General features: G+C 42.4%; 1 protein-coding gene across 3 annotated transcripts in view; it reads right to left on the bottom strand.

The window, feature by feature from the left end:
- Positions 1-18,383, bottom strand: part of DAAM1 (dishevelled associated activator of morphogenesis 1) — a 175,760-nt gene that overhangs the window by 102,961 nt on the left and 54,416 nt on the right. For all 3 annotated transcript variants that reach the window (XM_021102686.1, XM_021102694.1, XM_021102688.1), the window contains exon 2: positions 1,597-1,815. In XM_021102686.1, the coding sequence (XP_020958345.1) occupies positions 1,597-1,779 (183 nt within the window). In that variant the 5' untranslated portion in view covers positions 1,780-1,815. The remainder of the gene's footprint in view (positions 1-1,596; positions 1,816-18,383) is intronic.

Raw genomic sequence — 18,383 nt, 5'->3', positions numbered from 1 at the left:
AGCCATCAGCACAGATCCCCTCCACTTCTCACTTTCCACCCCTCCTCAAAACTCACCTCCTCCAGAAAGTCCTCCCTGACCACTCTCTTCATCGCCATGTTCTAAGCTTCATAACAGACTTACACACAATCTGTGCAGAGGTGCATGTGCTTCCTCCTTTGGTGGCATTAGACCTTCACACCATTATACTACTTAACAGCCAGCTCTTTGGGAGCAGGTTCTAGTTTTCCATTTTAAGCCTCTTCGTGAATATCTAGAACAGACTTCTGCATGCAGTGGAAATGGGAGAGGATAGAGATTCCTTACAAACTGAAAATATTCAACAGCATCAAGTGCATTATGCTGCCAAGAGTCGTCTCTTCTTTTTCCCAACCAATTCTGGTTGGTAATTGGCCCATTAATCCACTAGGGAGGCCAGAACTCAAACATCAGCTTCCTAGTACTCACTTTTCTTGGCTTATCCCACAAGAAAAGCCTATAGGTGAGTTCTGGTCAATCAAAGCTGGAACAACACGATCAGTTCAGTTAGCACCCCTGGAGTGCAGTGGCACAGCCCACGTTACTTTCTTGACCCAAGAGTCATGTAAAATGATAGCAGTCTCTTGGATCCATCAAGCAATATAGGCAGTCTGATGAGAATTAACTCCATTATGAATCGCCGGTGCCCACCAAGGGAGCAGAGAGTGCTCCTAACATTTATTGCGCATCTGAGAAGGGGCAGGCGTTGGGCCATTCCCGCTCTGCATTCTTCTCACTTCAACATTACATCACACCTAGGAGAAGTTTTTTTATTTTCTCCACTACTTTCCAGAATATCGGCTTGAAAAAGTCACATGCTTTTTTCCACACTGAGGCAGATAATAAAGTCAGAGAGTAATTTGAACCAAGGTTTTCCCAAAGCCAGTACCCTTGACTGTGCCATTAATATCCTTTGCAATGGAGAATGGAAAGAAATACTACTTGACAGATGCTTGAGAAACTAAGTTGAAGAGAACACCCACACTTCTTGATGACTGGATCCTCCTCTAGGTATGTCTCTCACTTCAGTATAGATTCTAACATATGATAGTATCTATGAAAGGTTTCCCACAACAGTTACTATTGCAATCCTATCATTAGGCTAAATAATTATACTGTATTTAGGTAATAATGCCTTTCATCCAAGGATCAAGGACAGGAGGGATGGCATGACTAATTTTTAAAACGACACCAATATCACACACTGGGTGTGGGAGGAAGCATGGGGGAATCCCAGGAGGTGTGAGCAGACGAAGGAGTTAGTTACGCACACAAGTATAGACTCGGGGGATGGGGAGGAATTAGAAAGGGCAACTTAGGATGCAGCACTGCCACATATTTGAAGCCCTACAGATCTAAATACCTGCATATAAAGCACCAGCAAAGCCCTCTGATGTGACAAGGCAAAGCTTTTCTCTTTCCTTCTCCACAAGCTCAGTGTTGGCAGGGAGCAGCTATGAGGGACAGATGGAGGCTGTTTCATTGAAGAAAGGCAAGCCCATGTCTGACCACACCACACTACCCAGGTTCTCACTTCGCGCCTCCCAAACACCCCCAAGACAGAAGTCTGAGACTCACCACAAGCTCGCTGAACATGACGTCCAGCTCCTCCACAGGGGGCATGGGTAACGCTGGCTCCATGGTCTGAAGCGCAAAGTTGCTATCATTTCGCAGCCGATACGTGATTTCTGGGTGATCATTATTTCGGAAACAGCAGAAGATGAATGAAATCCCCCGTCCACCTCTTTTCCTTGGGGCCATAGCTGAATTCTGTTCTATTTCTTGACTGATTAAACTCTACAAAAAAAAAGGATAAGACATGGTAAAGAGGACAAAAATGGAATATATGTATGTGTATTGCAAAAATGGAATATATATATATTTAAGTCAGACCAATTCAAGAAAGACCTCCCTGTGCTGGAGGCAATGTCAGCAGGGCATAGAGGCCAACCCACAGAGGGCCTGGAGTCCAGTTGGGCAGAAAGCACATGTCCTTCTATTCACGTGTTGAATGTTTCCTTTGACCCACTGTGGGGCACAGAGTACAACTCCTGCCACTCCATCCCCTGGCATCTGCTCCAGTCGCATTGGGCTCCCCTCAACTCTTTGTACACTATGTGCTCTTTCCTGCCCACCCATAATGTCCTTGTCACTCCCCTGCAAGAAAGCCCTTCTCTCCCTTGCCACCTAAGAGATCTCTTACTCATCCTCTAGGGTTGCTCCTTTTTTTTTTTTTTTTTTTTTTTTTTAAAGATTTCAGGATATTGTCTTTTATTAGGTTTTTTTTTAATAATGATTTTTTTGGTATTATAGTTGGTTTACAGTGTTCTGTCAATTTTCTACTGTACAGCAAAGTGACCCAGTGTCTCTCTCTCTCACACACACACACACACACACATTCTTTTTCTCACATTATCCTCCAACACGCTCCATCACAAGTGATTAGATATAGTTCCGGTTCCTCATTCTTTACCCTCCCCAAGTAGAATGGATAATATATATGCTAAGGCAGATCTACCCACTCCAGCTCAGGACCCAGTCTAAGCTCCTTGGGAGTGTGTCTTCCTGTCAGGCTGTGATAACTCAAAGCAGGGGGACAGGGGGAAGGGGCTATGCGTCAGGCAACTTGGTGGCCCTGGTGCCACATACAGCACCAGGAAAATAGAAAGCACTTAGTCAATGTTCACTCTATTAAATAATTTAAGTACTTAACAAAAGACTTAACATGAGCTAGACATGTCAGAGATTTTTAAACAGAAAAGATCAAATGAGTTCATTGGAGGGATGGTCAAAAGAAAAGATATTTACATAATAGAATACTACACGCTCATTAAAAAGAACAAGGCATCTGTATAAATAGATATGGAAAGAAGGTTCAAGATGCTATATGATATATATTATATACTACAGGATTAGATGTTTTAAAGCATTTATGAATATATGAAAGAAAGTGCTAAAGGCAGTAACCTTCAAAAGATGGAATTGGAGAACTACTCCTTTTTACTTTATACTCTTTTCAATTTGAATTTTTACCATAAAAATATTTTTTAATGATTGTATAGTTTTTGAAGTTAACTATATGATTTGCCTTGAAAAAAAATTTTAAGTTATACTGTTAAGTGAAAAAAAGCAACTCAAAGAATAACGTGTATAACATGGGCCCTAATATCTTTTAAAAACAATCTCATATCAAAACCTAAATAATTTACATGTAACTGCGTAGCAAAAGGCCTGGAAGGATACACCGCAATTTCCTAACTCTGAGAGAGGAAGGGGACTTGGAAAAAGCAAGAAAGGAGACATACTTTCTTATGATAATATGTTTTATAATGAGAGCATATCCCTGTAAAACTTCTGTGGGTTTTCAATTTTTAAAAAGAGACAGAGTTGAAAGGGGAAAAAAAAAAGAAAGGTGGATTATGAATCAGCCCTTGGTGAGTTGCAAGGGCAGAGGAGGAGAGGCACATCAGAGCAGGGGAGATGGTGGGAACAAAGACTAAAGATGTGAATTCCAGGGAGAAGCCCCAGAGAGTCAGAGTGGAAAGGAGGGCTGGGGTAGAAAGGCTGCAACCCAGGCTGAGCCTGGATTTATCCCACCAGCAACTGAGAGTTGCATTTAAAGGTCCCCTACTCTTCTCTCTTTAAAAAAAAAAAAAAAATTAGAGAACACAGATATGATTGGATATTGATTACTGTCATTCTTGAGTGCTATGGGCAGGTGACCTTGCTGGAGAAGCTACAGTGACGGGGTGGGGGGCGGGGAGGGGCACCATCGTGAGTACACCATAGATTGTCAGATGATGGATTGATGTCCCCATCCTGACAAACATAGCACGTGCTGAGAGACAGGACTGCCATGACAGCAGGCTCTTTCTGAGATGGAAGAGAAAACCTGAGAGAAGGCAGAGCCTGCAACCATCCTTGAACTGATTTCAAGGCTGCTCCATAGAGACAACATAGAGCTGTGTCACTCCCAAGGCTGAATTTGAAACCAATCGTATTTTTAATTTATTTTAAGGGCACTCCATACTGTTCTACATAATGATTGTACCAATTTACATTCCCACCAACACTGTAGGAGGGTTTCATTTTCTCCACACACTCTCTAGCAATTATTGTTCACAGACATTTTGATGATGGCCATTCTGGCTGGAGTAAGGTGGTACCTAATTGTAGTTTTGATCTGCATTTCTCTAATAATTAACAATGTTGAGCATTTTTTCATGTGCTTTTTGGCCATCTGTATGTCTTCTTTGGAGAAATGCCTATTTAGATCTTCTGTCCATTTGTTGATTGGGTTGTTTGGCTTTTTGGTTTGTTTTGTTTTTTGATATTGAGCTGCATAAACTATTTGTCTATTTTAGAGATTAATCCCTTGTCCATTGCTTCATTTGCAAATATTTTCTCCCATTCTATGGGTTGTCTTTTTGTTTTGCTTATGGTTTCCTTTGCTGTGTAAAAGCCAACAATCCCACTCCTAGGCATATATTCAAAGAAAACCATAATTTGAAATGATACATGGAGTTCCCGTTGTGGTTCAGTGGAAACGAACCAGACTAGGATCCATGAGGATGCAGGTTTGATCCTTGGTCTCACTCAGTAGTGGGTTAAGGATCTGGCATTGCCCTGAGCTACAGTGCAGGTTGCAGACACGGCTTGGATCCTGAGTTGCTGTGGCTGTGGTATAGGCTGGCAGCTCCAGCTCCAATTCGACCCCTAGCCTGGGAACTTCCATTGCTGCAAGCATAGCCAAAAAAAGAAAAAAAGAAAGAACAAAAGATACATGTACCCCAAAGTTCACTGCAGCCCTATTTACAATAGTCAAGACATGGAAACAACCTAAACGTCCAATGACAGAGGAGTGGATAAAGAAGACGTAGTACATATACACAATGGAATATTAGCCATAAAAAAGAATGAAATAATGCCATTTGCAGCAGCATGGATGGACCTAGAGATTATCATACTAAGTGAAATAAGTTGGACAAAGACAAATATATGCTATCATTTATATGTGGAATCTAAAAAATGATACAAATGAACTTACTTACAAAACAGAACAGACTCATAGACTTTAAAAACAAACTAACAGTTACCAAAGGGGAAAGGCGTGGGGAAGGGAGGGATAAATTAGGAGTTTGGGATTAACATATAAATACTATCATATATGAAATGGATAATAAAGACCTACTGTATAGCACAGGGACTCTACTTAACATTCTGTAATAACATATGGGAAAAGAATCTGAAAAAAGAATATATATATATGTGCATGTGTGTGTGTATATATATATGTATAACTGATTCACTTTGCTGTATACCTAAAACAACCACAACACTGTAAATCAGCTATAGTCCATCATAAAATGAACTTAAAAAATAAAACCAATGGGTAGAAGATATAAGGATACATCAGAAAGAATTTTCTACCATCTACGACTGGGATAGGATGGACACGAGGAGTCCCTGACTCTGGTGTCTTCAGACCACAGTATCTGTTAGAAATGCCTAAGATGTAAGGCACCCCAACTCTTAGCTGGGAGATAGGAGAGGGATTAGAGGGATTAGAGATATTCAGGAGGTATTGATTTCAGCTTCTTACTCCAGCTCTGCTTTTACCCCTTTTGGATACTGACATATTAGGTGTCGATCTTATTTTATAAAAACGTCCTGTGGCTACTCACTGAAATTACATAACCGTGAAAAGGCCACACAACAGCTTCCAAGAGGCATCAAGAGCTGGCCCCTGCCTCCCTCCCCACCTCATCACGTAGCATTCTTTGTACCGCCACAGCACTTCGACTACACTGGCCACGCTGTCTCAGGGTCTCTGCATCAGCTATGTCCTTGACTGGCATGTTTTGACCACATCTGTGCATGGCTGGTTCTTCTCATCATTAAGGCCTCAGCATGAATTTCACTTTCTCAGAGAAGCCATCCTCAACCACTACATCTGCCACAGTCCTACCAGTAAGTGCCATGTAATTATGCAGGAACTATGCAGAGGAGAATCCAGTCCCTGATGGATGAGGGATTCTAACGGGTATTAGAAGCAGGGCATTTAGGGAGAGGGAACAGTACAAACAAAGGCATGACTTGACAAGGGGCATGGATACACACGGAGTGAGGGGTGGTATGGTACTGGGCTGGGTGGTATAAAGCCTGGGGGAAGGGGGTCTCCTCTTCCTACTCAAAACCCACCAATGGCTCCCCAATACCCTTCTAAATTGGCTTTCAGCGCCCCATCAAGTCCAATTCCAACTCACTGTTTCTATATCTTCTATTTCCTCAAAAGTATCCTATGCTTTAGCCTATAGACTGTTTTCCACGCCCCATAAATATCTTGCACTCCCTTCATCTTCCATCCAGGTGGTCCACTCATTTCTTCTGCCCTAATATTTGTCACCAATTTGCCGACAGTATCGGGCCTGAGAGGACCCAGCGCAGGAAGCCTCATCCACTGCTGCTGGTATATGAAATATGGTTCAACATTTGTGAAGGGCAATTTATCAAGGCCTTAAAATAGTCACAATTTTTAACCTAGTATTTCTCTTTCTGGAAATATAGCTTAAGGATATAGTCAGACATATTATCAAAGGTGTTTTCACAAAAATTTTCAAAGCATACTCTATAAGAGAAAATAAACAAGGGCATAAAATAGGTGCTAGTAATAGAGAACTATATGAAAAGGGTAAATTATGGTACAACTAGATGACAGAATACCACGCAATCCTTTGAAAAATAATATTTAATACAAAGATCTATGGTATAGCACAGAGAATATAAATGGAATATAATCTATAAAAATTTTGAGTCACTATGTTGTATACCTGACACTAATATAATACTGTAAATCAACTATGCCTCAATAAAAAATTAAAAAGGAGTATCTAATGACATGCAAATACTTACGGCACATGAAATAAAGAATAGGTATACAATGTCCCATTTATGTCAGAAAAACTATCCATATATGAGCAGGAAAAAAGGACAAGAGACACAAACCAAAATGTGAGCAGCAGTTAGCTCATGTCAGTTGTATGAATTACCTTTTTCAAAAAAAAAAAAATCCAAAATATTTTGTACTTTCCAAGTTGTTTCACAATGAACACACACTACTTTCACAATTAATAAGACTGAAAAAAAAAAACAACACTTTATGATTATCTGTTTAAATGACAGAGGAGGGGGAAATGTACATACAAAAATGTTCCTATCAAAAACATCCAAGTTATGGTGATTTCCACACCAGCTTCTCAAACTATCGGTGGTAAAGGACAGTTTTCCCTCCAATCTGTTACAAGCATACTTCTGTAAAATATAGCACAAATATCTCAGCAATGTCAAACTGCCATTAAGACTTCCTCTAAGTGTGCAATTCTTGCACTTTACTAACCAGCACAGGGAAGCAGCAATGACACTGATATACATCCAGAGGTGGAGATAAGACTTATCTCATTAAACTGTAACAGTACAGTTTGTCTCCAAACAGTGTTTGTCTCCAGTGTGTACCCTCAGGGCAAGAACCACATCCCACTCAAGAGTCCTACATACCCCATAACTCCCGTTGTGTAAACTTGAAGACAGGCTGTTCAGGCTACTGTCAAGGTCTGACTGCAAGCACATGTGTGTGTAAGTGGGGTGAGGGAGGCAGTGTTCCGGCTGCTCGAAGACAGGGTCAAGAAAATAGGAGTTCCTTCATGGCTCAGTGGTTAACAAACCCGACTATTATCTATGAGGACTCGGATTCAATCCCTGGCTTCGCTCAGTGGGTTAAAGATCTGGTGTTGCAGTGAGCTGTGCTGTAGGTCACAGACTCAGCTCAGATCCCGCATTACTGTGGTTGTGGCATAAGCTGGCAGCTGCAGCTCTGATTCAACCCCTAGCCTGGGAACCTCCACCTGCCTTGAGTGCGGCCCTAAAAACCAAAAAAAACCAAAAAAACCAAAAAAAAAAAAAAGAAAAGAAAAGAAAAGCAAGCAGGGTAAGAGCCCAGCTCATGGGGGCCCAAGCACGTAAGAACCAGCTCATGGGGGCCCACAGGTCATGCTCAGCCTTCAAGTTCATTTGCAGGCAGACTTGCTAACCTACCCATCTGAATGTGGTCTGGGCCCTGTTAGCATTGAGACCTCCCCCCGCCCCATGTGGCACAGCCAACAGGTATGATAATTTGTGGTTGGGTCTCTCTTCACCCATTGAAGACTCACTTCCACAGGGAAGAGTGCCCATGACATGTGCTGTTTAGTGCCTCACACATGTAGGAGGATGACCAATGTATTTGAGAAACAAATAAGAAAAGCAATTACTTGACTTTTGCATTTTATTTATTCATTTATGTATTTATTTATTTATTTTGTCTTTTTGAGGGCCGCACCTGTGGTGTATGGGGGGGTCCCAGGCTAGGGGTCTAATCGGAGCTGAAGCCACCGGCCTACACCACAGCCACCACAACACAGATCCGCAACACCGCATCTGTGACATACACCACAGCTCTCGTCAACGCCAGATCCTTAACCCACTGAGCAGAGTCAGGGATCAAACCTGCAACCTCACGGTTCCTAGTTGGATTCGTTTCCACTGTGCCATGACGGGAACTCCTGACTTTTGCATTTTAAAGTTAACTTATACCCAAGTTATACTACATTCTGGCAGTACTGAAGAGGGGTGCAGAGGAGTCATTACAATCTAAAAAAAAGTAGTCCAAAGCATTTTTCAAGTCTTAAAAAAAAATGCCAACAGTTCTACAACCAAAAGTATATAAGGGGTCTTGGCTAGTTTCTACAATGGGTAGTAAGACACAGAGCCTATTACATTTTTAAGGACCTGATTTAAATCGCTTTAATAAGGACAAATATTGCCTTTGATAGTTAATCTGTGTTCAAAAGCTACAGTAAAGACCAAGTTTTTAAGCTGGCTCCTCTGTAGAACCCCAAATACAAAGTCTTCCACTAAAGTCATCCTTAAACTGTAGACAATAGCAAAACTTATATTTTTACCACCAACCATTTTTTAATGTACTTATTTTCAGAGCCCAGTTTCCTAGATATAGACCAAAACAGGAAGTAAAATTAATCATTTCACTTGACCCCTAAGTGGCACAGGCGTTTCCAGGCAGTTCTCTCACCACTCCAGCACTTCACTAATGAGTGATCCCAACAACTGCCTGTGCAGAAGACTCTAGAAGCATACTCCACCCATCACTTCTTTCCATCATCCCCATTTGACAGATGAGACTTCAGAGGAGAGCTGGGAGGGATCAGGGCAATCAGGAAGAGAGTAGCTTGAGAGAGACTTGATTTGCTGGTGAAGCTAGAGATGTTTACTGGGAAAAGCCTTATTGGGAGTGGGGTAGGCTTGGCAAAGGTCAGAGGACCTGCTTGCTTAATTCAGCTCCACCCTCTCCAACCTCAAGTCCTTAGCTCTGTCTCCCCTCACCTCTTACTTGAATGACCACAATAGCCTCGACTCTTCCTGACCCAGTTCCCCAGCCTAGGGGTTGACATACTTTTTCTGAAACTTACTAGATAAATATTTTAGACTTTGTGGGCCATTAAGCCTCTATCACAACTACTCAACCCTGCAGCATCATGAGAGCAGCCAGAGACATCTGTGAGTATGGGCATGCCTGTGTGCCAATAAAACTTTATTTGTAGACACTAGAACTGAATTGTGTATAACTTTCTCAGGCCATAAGTATTTTTTTTTAACCATTTAAAAATGTAAAAACCATTCTCAGCCCATGGAATATACAAGAATAGGTGGTAGGCCCATTGAGGTCCATGGGTTGAAGGTTATCAACAGCTACCCTGGTCCATCATGTTTATCCATTTGTCATTAAGTCAAATGTTTATCCAGTAGTGATTAGGTGCCAAACACTATGCTAGGCACTGAAGAAAAAGGGGTGAAAATGACAGAACATGCCCACAGCAAGCTTATTTGATTTGAAGAAGGCAGGACAAAAAAAAATTAAGTAAACTAAAACACAATTTCTGATTGGTTAGTGTTACAGCAGATGCAAGAAGAAAAAGAAATGGTGAATGGTGGAAGGGGACAGCTATTTTATGTAGTAGTAGTAGTAGTAGTAGAAGTAGTAGTGGTGGTGGTGGTGGTATCCTTTTAGAGCTGCACCCTTGACACATGAAAGTTCCCAGGCTAGGGGTCGAGTTGGAGCTGCAGCTACCGGCCTACACCATAGCTAGAGCAACATGGGATCTGAGCTGCATCTGTGACCTACATCGCAACTCACAGTAACACCAGATCCTTGACCCACTGAGCAGGGCCAGGGATCGAACCCTCATCCTCATGGATACTAGCTGGGTTCATTACCACTGAACAACGACAGGAACTCAAGGACAGCTACTTTAGATGGTGTGATCAGAGAGGGGTGATTTGTGTCCTGATGCACAGATAGGACCCAGTCTGCAAGTTGTCAGGGTAGAGAGGCTTCCAGGAGTGAGTCCACAAGCCCAGGGCAGATGGGGAACTTGGCATGTTTGATTGGGGAGAAAGACCGGTGAGGCTGGAGCACAGTGAGTAAGGGGAGTGTTGTTAAGAGAGCTGAGGCTGGAGGGGGCAGGGCCCAAACCCCAGGGCCTCATACACAGGGTGAAGAGTCTGGGATTTATTCTCAGCACGTTATAAATCCGACTGTATCACTCAGCTCTGTAGTGTCTCCTGGATATAGTCCAACTTCCCAGCATGGACCACCAGACCCTTCACGGCCTGCCCTTTCTGCCTTTATTTTCTACCCTCTTTTCCCACCCTCCACCCCACACCACACACACACACACACACACGCACACGTCTGAGGCAGCAGTCACACTTCTGAGCCCATCTCTCCACAGTCCCCTTAGCCCAGGGCACGCTTTTCCTTCTTTACCTGACCATTTTCCACTCACCAGTCAAGACCCCCCTCAAAAACTGCTGCTTTTATGAGCCTTCAATTTCCCAGAGGAGGTCACATATTTCTTTCCACACTTTTAGTAGTGTCATATACATAGCTGAGCGTTTTTCAGTTTTCTGGGTTTTTTTAAATTCCTGTCTGTTTCCCCTACTAAACAATGAGATCCCAAGGACAGGGACCAAGTTTCATTTAGTCACTGGCACACAGTATGTTCACAGTAAATGTCTGTTGAAGGCAAAGGCACAAGTGAACAGACGGTCTCATCTCTGAACTTGGAGATGGTGTGACTGGGTGTTCTTCCCACAGTTGCCTGGAGATCTGTTTTTCACAACTGCCAAAATATTTGAAGGCAGTCAGATCACCAAGTACTCTTTAGCCACATGTCAAGGTTTCTGATGTTGACAGTAGCTTTACAAACAGGCTCATCCTCAGGGTACCTGCAGCTTTCCTAGAGAAAGAAATTTCTTTTTGGACAGACTAGCTGGTGCTTGGTTTTCTACCCATCCTCAAGTAAGCTCCACTGGAAAGAGACCCACTGACAGAATCTTTTAGACATTTTCCCGACTCCTTATATTTAGTGAATACTTTTCCTAAGATGTATTCACTTACTCAGCTATCCTACCGGGGCCTCCTCAATAGGCCAGGCTCAGTGTTAGGTGCTACAGAAAGAGATGAAGAAAACTCACAACTAGGTGCGACATTCAGGGGGCAGTGAGGTTGTCTTTGGTCCAATGAAGAAGAAATGTATAGTTACTGAAACCAGGGGCCTGTGTTTCCATGTCTTGGCCCCATTTTAATCAGATCAGCCTGAGGGAAACGACGAATTCCACCATGACAGCTGGGCCCTCAACCAGGAAGCACCTTCTCATCTCAGCTCCCGGCACTGGTGCCAAGAGGAAGAAGTCACTTCTGGGACATCCAAGATGCAATCGGTCTATAATATTACAGATGACTATTCCTAGGCCGTGCACAAGGAAGCAATTAAAAAGCTACTTAAGATTCTGGAGCAGGTGCAATTTGCAAAGAATAAGAAATTTAACCCATCTGTGGCCTAGCTCAGAGTCATTTGCACTGCTCTTTACCAAAATAAACAAAATTCTCAAAGTGATAAGAGTCAAAAAAGGACGTCCAAATTTTCAGGAATGTTGATGATTATGATGATTAAAAAAATTAACTGGAGAACAAAAATAGTCCACAAGAAAACCCCTCTTTAATACTTAGCTTTTGATAATGCCAAGTTACAATATGTGCATGATATGCAAAGTTCATTCTCCACAAAGCTTCGTACAATCAGTACCTGGCATATGGGATAACTTTAAGGTCATGTTAAGATAGATTTGCACTGATACATACATCATTCTAAGAGGCTCATCAGGAACTTAGGCCACACATTTATAGGACGGCTGTCCAGACTAAGGGATTCGCTCACTGGCCACGTTACCAAAGTTTTCCTCTAACCAAAGGAGGTATAGAGAAAACAGCTTACATGCTGGAGAAAGGGAAAGAAGGAGACGGTGAGTTAAACAGTTGAGCATTTCTGCATGGACCACAAAGTGCAGTGGGGCCCAAATATGTTGTGCCCCACGTCTATTATTTTAATGTTGACAGCATTTCACATTGCATCCTCCAATTATAATTTCACCACTAAAATACTGTCATTGTTGCTTTATTATCAATTTCTCTGGAATTTCTGAAACAACGTCACAGACACAAAAAAGAAGGATAGGAAAGAAAATTATGCCACAAGAGCAACTTGAAAGAGAAAGACTGGGGGAACCCTGAGTTTTAATCACCAAACCTATTGTTTTCAGAGCTACAATTTACTTCATGTTTTGCCTTTTTCCAAAGGGCCGTGGCATATGATTTGGGTTTCAACAACATGTTACTGTGAACCCAAATTCTCTTATCAAGAAGAATGTGAAAGGAAAAAATTGCTTTGCTTCTTTCCTTGGCCATCTCTCTCCCCTCTCACATTCCTCATGTCTGGTTTCATTTCCCAAGCACACCAGATGCCAAATACTATTTGGAGTTTTAAAAACTGATGGGATGCAGTCTAAAGGCTGTAGGAGAAGCATTTGAAAGGGAATGCGTTTTCCCCGTAAGTTTCAACATCCTTTCCATCAGGAAACGGAAAGGGCATTTCTCAGTAAGTGTGTCCAGTGGAGGGATAGCCCTTCCCATACACTTGGTCACCAAAGGATGTTCTAATAGAGCACTTCTTGGGGTGGCTCCTGGAAATTCATCCAGTGGGTCTTTTCAACACAGTGACTGTTCTTTTAGTTATCTATCTATCTATCTTTTTAGGGCCACGCCAGTGCATATGGAAGTTCCCAGGCTAGACACCACAGCCACAGTAATGCAGGATCCAAGAGGCATCTGCGACCTCACAGCTCACCGCAATGTTAGATCCTTAATCCACTGAGTGAGGCCAGGGATTGAACCTGCATCCTCACGGATACTAGCAGGGTTCGTTACCACGAGCCAGAACAGGAACTCCTGCAGAGACTTTTCCAATGCAAGAGAACAGTGAGGGCATGCCACCATCAACAGGGACACTAAAACCCAAACATTCAAAAGAGCTACTGGCACCCGGAAACACTTCCTGCTCCACTGTCTAAGCAGGGCAGCAGAAGCAAAGTACACTCCCTCCCCTAGTGTTTGCCTGCATCATCGCAGGCCAGGGTTGGGGGGCAGGGGAGGGGGGGCTGCAAAGTGGAAGCCAGAATCAGCCCCTTCCTTTCCCACTTCCTCCCAAGATAAGGGAGGAAGGAACCCAAGTGGAGTCCATGCACACCCTTGAGCCAGAACAAGCCTTCGCCAGCACATAATTAACAGACTTGTTCCAGGCCACAGACCCTGCCAGAAAATAGCCCCTCCTCACATAAAGAGCAGAGGAGGGGGCCTCTGGGTCTTCACCCTGAAAAGCTGGCAACAGCAGTTCTGTCATGACTCAGTACTTTTGCTGTGGGTTTAGGCATAAATCCCTAAAGCCAATATAACACAGTTCTCGGGAGTCAGGACGTTTGTGCTGATCATGTGACAGAAACCAGTGTGGAAGCCAGGACATCTCGTCTAGATCATCTGGGAGAAGAGCCAAACCAAGTGTCACTGGAGCTCCCCAGCAAAGCATGGCCACACCAGGGGGCCTGTGCCCTCAGCCTGCTGACCTGTGGCTGGTCTCTGAACAAAGTCAATAAACAAATTTAAACCCAAGCTGAAAGAAATGCAAATAATTTTCCCGTTTGGGTTTCTAACTCCCTACCTTAGGGATCCACTCAAATTCTATAATGACAAATTGAAATGTGTGGGTTACACAAACATAAGAAGCCACAACTCAATGGCCAGCTTTGTCACATCAAAGCTCTCACTCTCCCAAGAGGCCAAGTTTTGTCCTTTAACAAATATGTAAAAGAACCGCAACTTTCCTTGGATGATGTTCAAAGAATGGACCAATTGAGTATTACTTATTGTTCCCCTGAAAATTTTATTAAATTTAAGTATGTTTTAAAATACTGAAAGAAGATGTTCTGAGTTACATAAGTATTTTCAAATAAATACTTTTCTCCTTATTTGGGAATGGGGGTTGTGGGGGAGAGTGGTGACTTTCCTGAATCACCTAGCAACTCTTTCAGGAAGGATATGACAGTAGGACATCACAGCCACCAGAAGAGTCACTGTACATTGTAAGACACTAGCAATCAAATCACCCATAGTCTACCTGCGCTGGTCCTCTGCTGACCCACCTGATATAACACCTAAAACTAGAATCCTCACCACTACTGATCAATGTGGTGCCTCTTAAACTGTCTCCCCACCAACATGACCACGATTTAGGTACTTAAGGTTTTAGATATTGCCAAACAAGCTGCCAACTCTTTGGTGCCGTTCACACAGAAAATTCAAATGACATTAAAAAGATAATGTCTAAAAAGAAACACACTAGTAAGCATTTTTTGGAAGCTCCTTATAACTGAATTCATTCTGGCAAATTCTGAGAGAGAAGAGGGTGAACAGATACATATAGTTGACCCTTGAACAACAAGGGGGTGAGGTATTCTGATTCTCTCTGTAGCCAAAAATCCACATATAACTTCTAGTCAGTTCCTCCTATATCCATGGTTCTGCATCCAAAAATTCAACCAACTGCAGATCGCTTAGTAGGACTGCAGCACTCACTGTTGAAAGAATCTGCAGAGAAGTGGACTTGCTCAGTTCAAACCCATGTTGTTCAAGGGCCAAGTGTATTTGGATTGAACAACTGTGTTTTCCAAATGTTAGAGCCAAGTTTAGTGTGATGGAAGATAAACAGGGGTACTCTAGGCCAAGGCCTCACGACACATACTCCTGGTAATGCAGAAGTCCCTCTCTCCAGGGAGGCCACAAGAGTGGTCCCCTGGGAAAGTGAGCACTGCTACTGACCCTCACAGCCACTAATCAGATGCTGTTCAGTCTCCTCCCTTCTCAAAAAGTACAACTACATTTTACCACCAAGGCCAAGTTGGTATAATTTTAATTTCTCCACAGGCCTCTACAAATAATACTGAGGCCTGACATCTCAGGGAAACTACAGTTCTCTGGACTGAAAATAAAGAAACAAACACTGGCCCAGAGGGATTTGTATGTTCATGGTTACTGAAAGCAAATCTTAAAACTATCTGATTACCTTCCTCTTTTCAGTTCTTCTAGCTACTTTTATGCCAAGATTACTTTATTGTAATTGCAACAAGAGAAAATAAAACAAAAGACCCAGCAGAAAAAAAAAATTCTGGGTTAAAATTAGCCTCACTTGCTGGTAACAACCAAGAAACTCCCATCTTTCTCACAACATATGTAGCTTTTCAGTTGGGGAAAGCTGATGAGCAGATACAATATGACAAGCAGCCATGGAGTCGTGACCCTGGGTTCAAATGGTTCAAATACCAGTTCTAACCCTTCTACTGGTGAGTGGCTTTAAAAAAAAAAAAAAAAAAAAAAAAAGACTTCAGCATCCCGAAGTCCTCCATAAATGTCTGATGGATTTTTAAATGAACAAAACAAAGGGAAATGAGAACTATGTTAAAAAGCTGGAGGGGTGGATTTATATTTGTTTGCTACTGTTTGGTAGAAATATGTTAACCGGATTCCTTTCCCTGACATTCCTGTGTATATCAGCAGAACAAATTCCTGGAATGAAGCTGGTTTAATCTCTATAGGGCAGTTGTCACCACTAAATCAAGGGCTCTGCAGGTTAGTCAGCTTATCTGCAAATTGTGGGAAATTCTCTGAGGGTATGGGGGCAGTGTGGAAAAGGCATTAAAAAAAATTAGCCTCCTATATATTTTGAAGCATTCTACAGGTTTACTATTTCAATCCAACTGCTTACAAGAAAACTACCACATAGCACACCCAACTGAGTCACCACTAGGATGCTGACATGTGCAACACTGACCTGATTCCCCTTCACATTTTCCTCAGTCACTGATCTCATCTATTTGTTATGCTACTTTCAACATCTGAAAGCATGTCATCTGCCCAGAAAGTCACTGAGAATTGGTCACCAAGGCAGAAAACCTACTGTAAGCACCCGGAGCCACTGGCTTTCACAGTTTTGCCTCAGAAAGAACATTCTGAACAAGTGTGGAGATAGCCACAGTTTGCCAACACAGATGTGAAAAATATTTATGCAAAGCTAAGTATGTGGTGATTCCTGAATTCACAATTAGAGTGTGGTGAGCTGTTTACTAGATAGATGCTGAGTCTCCCTACATGCCTGCTGCTCTGAGGGGCCCGTTTGGGGCAAGGCCAGTACCACACCTACGCTTGGGCTGTTCCCAATGTGTCCTGCTCACAAGAAGAAGAGGGCAGCCACCCAGAAATAATTAGGACAGATGATGGAGTCACACTATGAAAACTGAAACTCACTTTGGAAGAGGAACCCTACCCTTCATAAAAATCCTACCTATAAATTTTCCATAATAATTCTTCAATAGAGGCTTATGGAGAGATGATAGTAAAAGCTTCCATTGAAGGCAACTTCAAGTGGAGAAAGAAGGCAATAAAGATGTACTCTGGCCCCCACCTGCTCAGGTACTGTGTGGCTCTGGGAGATTCTGCCCTTAAATCAGAATCTCCCAGCCCTTCACAAGAGACGCACATGCCTCTAATGATGCGAAGCAAAGCAGGACTGTCATGTCAGCCTATGAGACTAACTTCCAAGGACACAACACTAAAAAAGAGACTGAGAGAAATAAAGCTTTGATGTGGAGTTTCCCTATCATGCTAGGAACCTCCATAAGCACTGAAGATGTATAACCCTCCAAAATCAGAATAAACCTTTTTATAACTGGGGAGGAACAAGGTAGTTGGAAGAGAAGACCAGTTTAAAAAAAACAAAACAAAAAAAAAAAAACATGCCCTACAATGGGCCATCTGATCCACATCTACAAATTCCTTGATTCCACACCTAGGAATTAACCTACAGATATACTCACACATGAGCAAAGAGGTATATTAAAAAGGGTGTTCACTACAAGATTATAAGAAAGAAAACAGGATTTATTATTTGTAACAGAGAATATCTAAATGTCTTTCAACAGGTGAATGTATTAATAAGTGTTAGGGGCCCCACAGTATAAAACACTGGTTCTCATACGCTACTGTCAAGGCTCTACACCATACCAGTCATACGAGAATCTCTGGTACTGGGGGCCCAAGCTTGGGTAATTTTCCAAACTCCACAGTTATTCCACTATGCAGGCAAGTTTGAGAACTAGTGCTATAAAATCCTATGCCCAATTTCAAAGAATGTGCTAGGTCCATGGATACTAACAGGGAAAAATCTAACATATTCAGAGGGGGGGAAAGAGAGAAAGAAATTGAAAGTTGCATAATATCACCATTTATGTTAAAACTTAAAAATGTATCGGTAGCTACATGCATGTGCACGGGTGCACACACACACGCCCCACTATATATATGTGAATGCATAGAAACACTTCCAGAATTGGAAGTATTAACCGTAAGGTCACTAGAGTATTTAGCCAAATACTTGGCACATGGAAGATGCTCAGTAAGTGGTTGCTATTACTTCCATGTGTGTCCTAGATTTGGGCAGCCTTTTGGAATAGTTTCAGTAAATAATGAACTCTCATGAGTGCAGTATGCAGATACAAGTATTCTGTTAAGTGAGCAACTTTGCGAGACTTCTCAATAAAACTGCGTCAAAATTCTAAGGGTATACCTGAATAACTCATTAGATGTTATTTTGATTCTTTTATTTAAAATTAAAAACTTGCGGAGTTCCCATCGTGGCTCAGGGGTTAACGAATCCAACTAGGAACCATGAGGTTCTGGGTTCGATCCTTGGCCTTGCTCAGTTTGTTAGGGATCCGGCGTTGCCATGAGCTGTGGTGTAGGTTGCAGATGTGGTTCAGATCCCCGAGTTGGTGTGGCTGTGGCATAGGCAGGTGGCTACAACTGCGAT

Source organism: Sus scrofa, chromosome 1 (assembly GCF_000003025.6).
Source record: "Sus scrofa isolate TJ Tabasco breed Duroc chromosome 1, Sscrofa11.1, whole genome shotgun sequence".
Taxonomy (NCBI): domain Eukaryota; kingdom Metazoa; phylum Chordata; class Mammalia; order Artiodactyla; family Suidae; genus Sus; species Sus scrofa.
The sequence above is the reverse complement of the archived record's forward strand: the minus strand, read 5'-3'. Positions and strand labels throughout refer to the sequence as shown.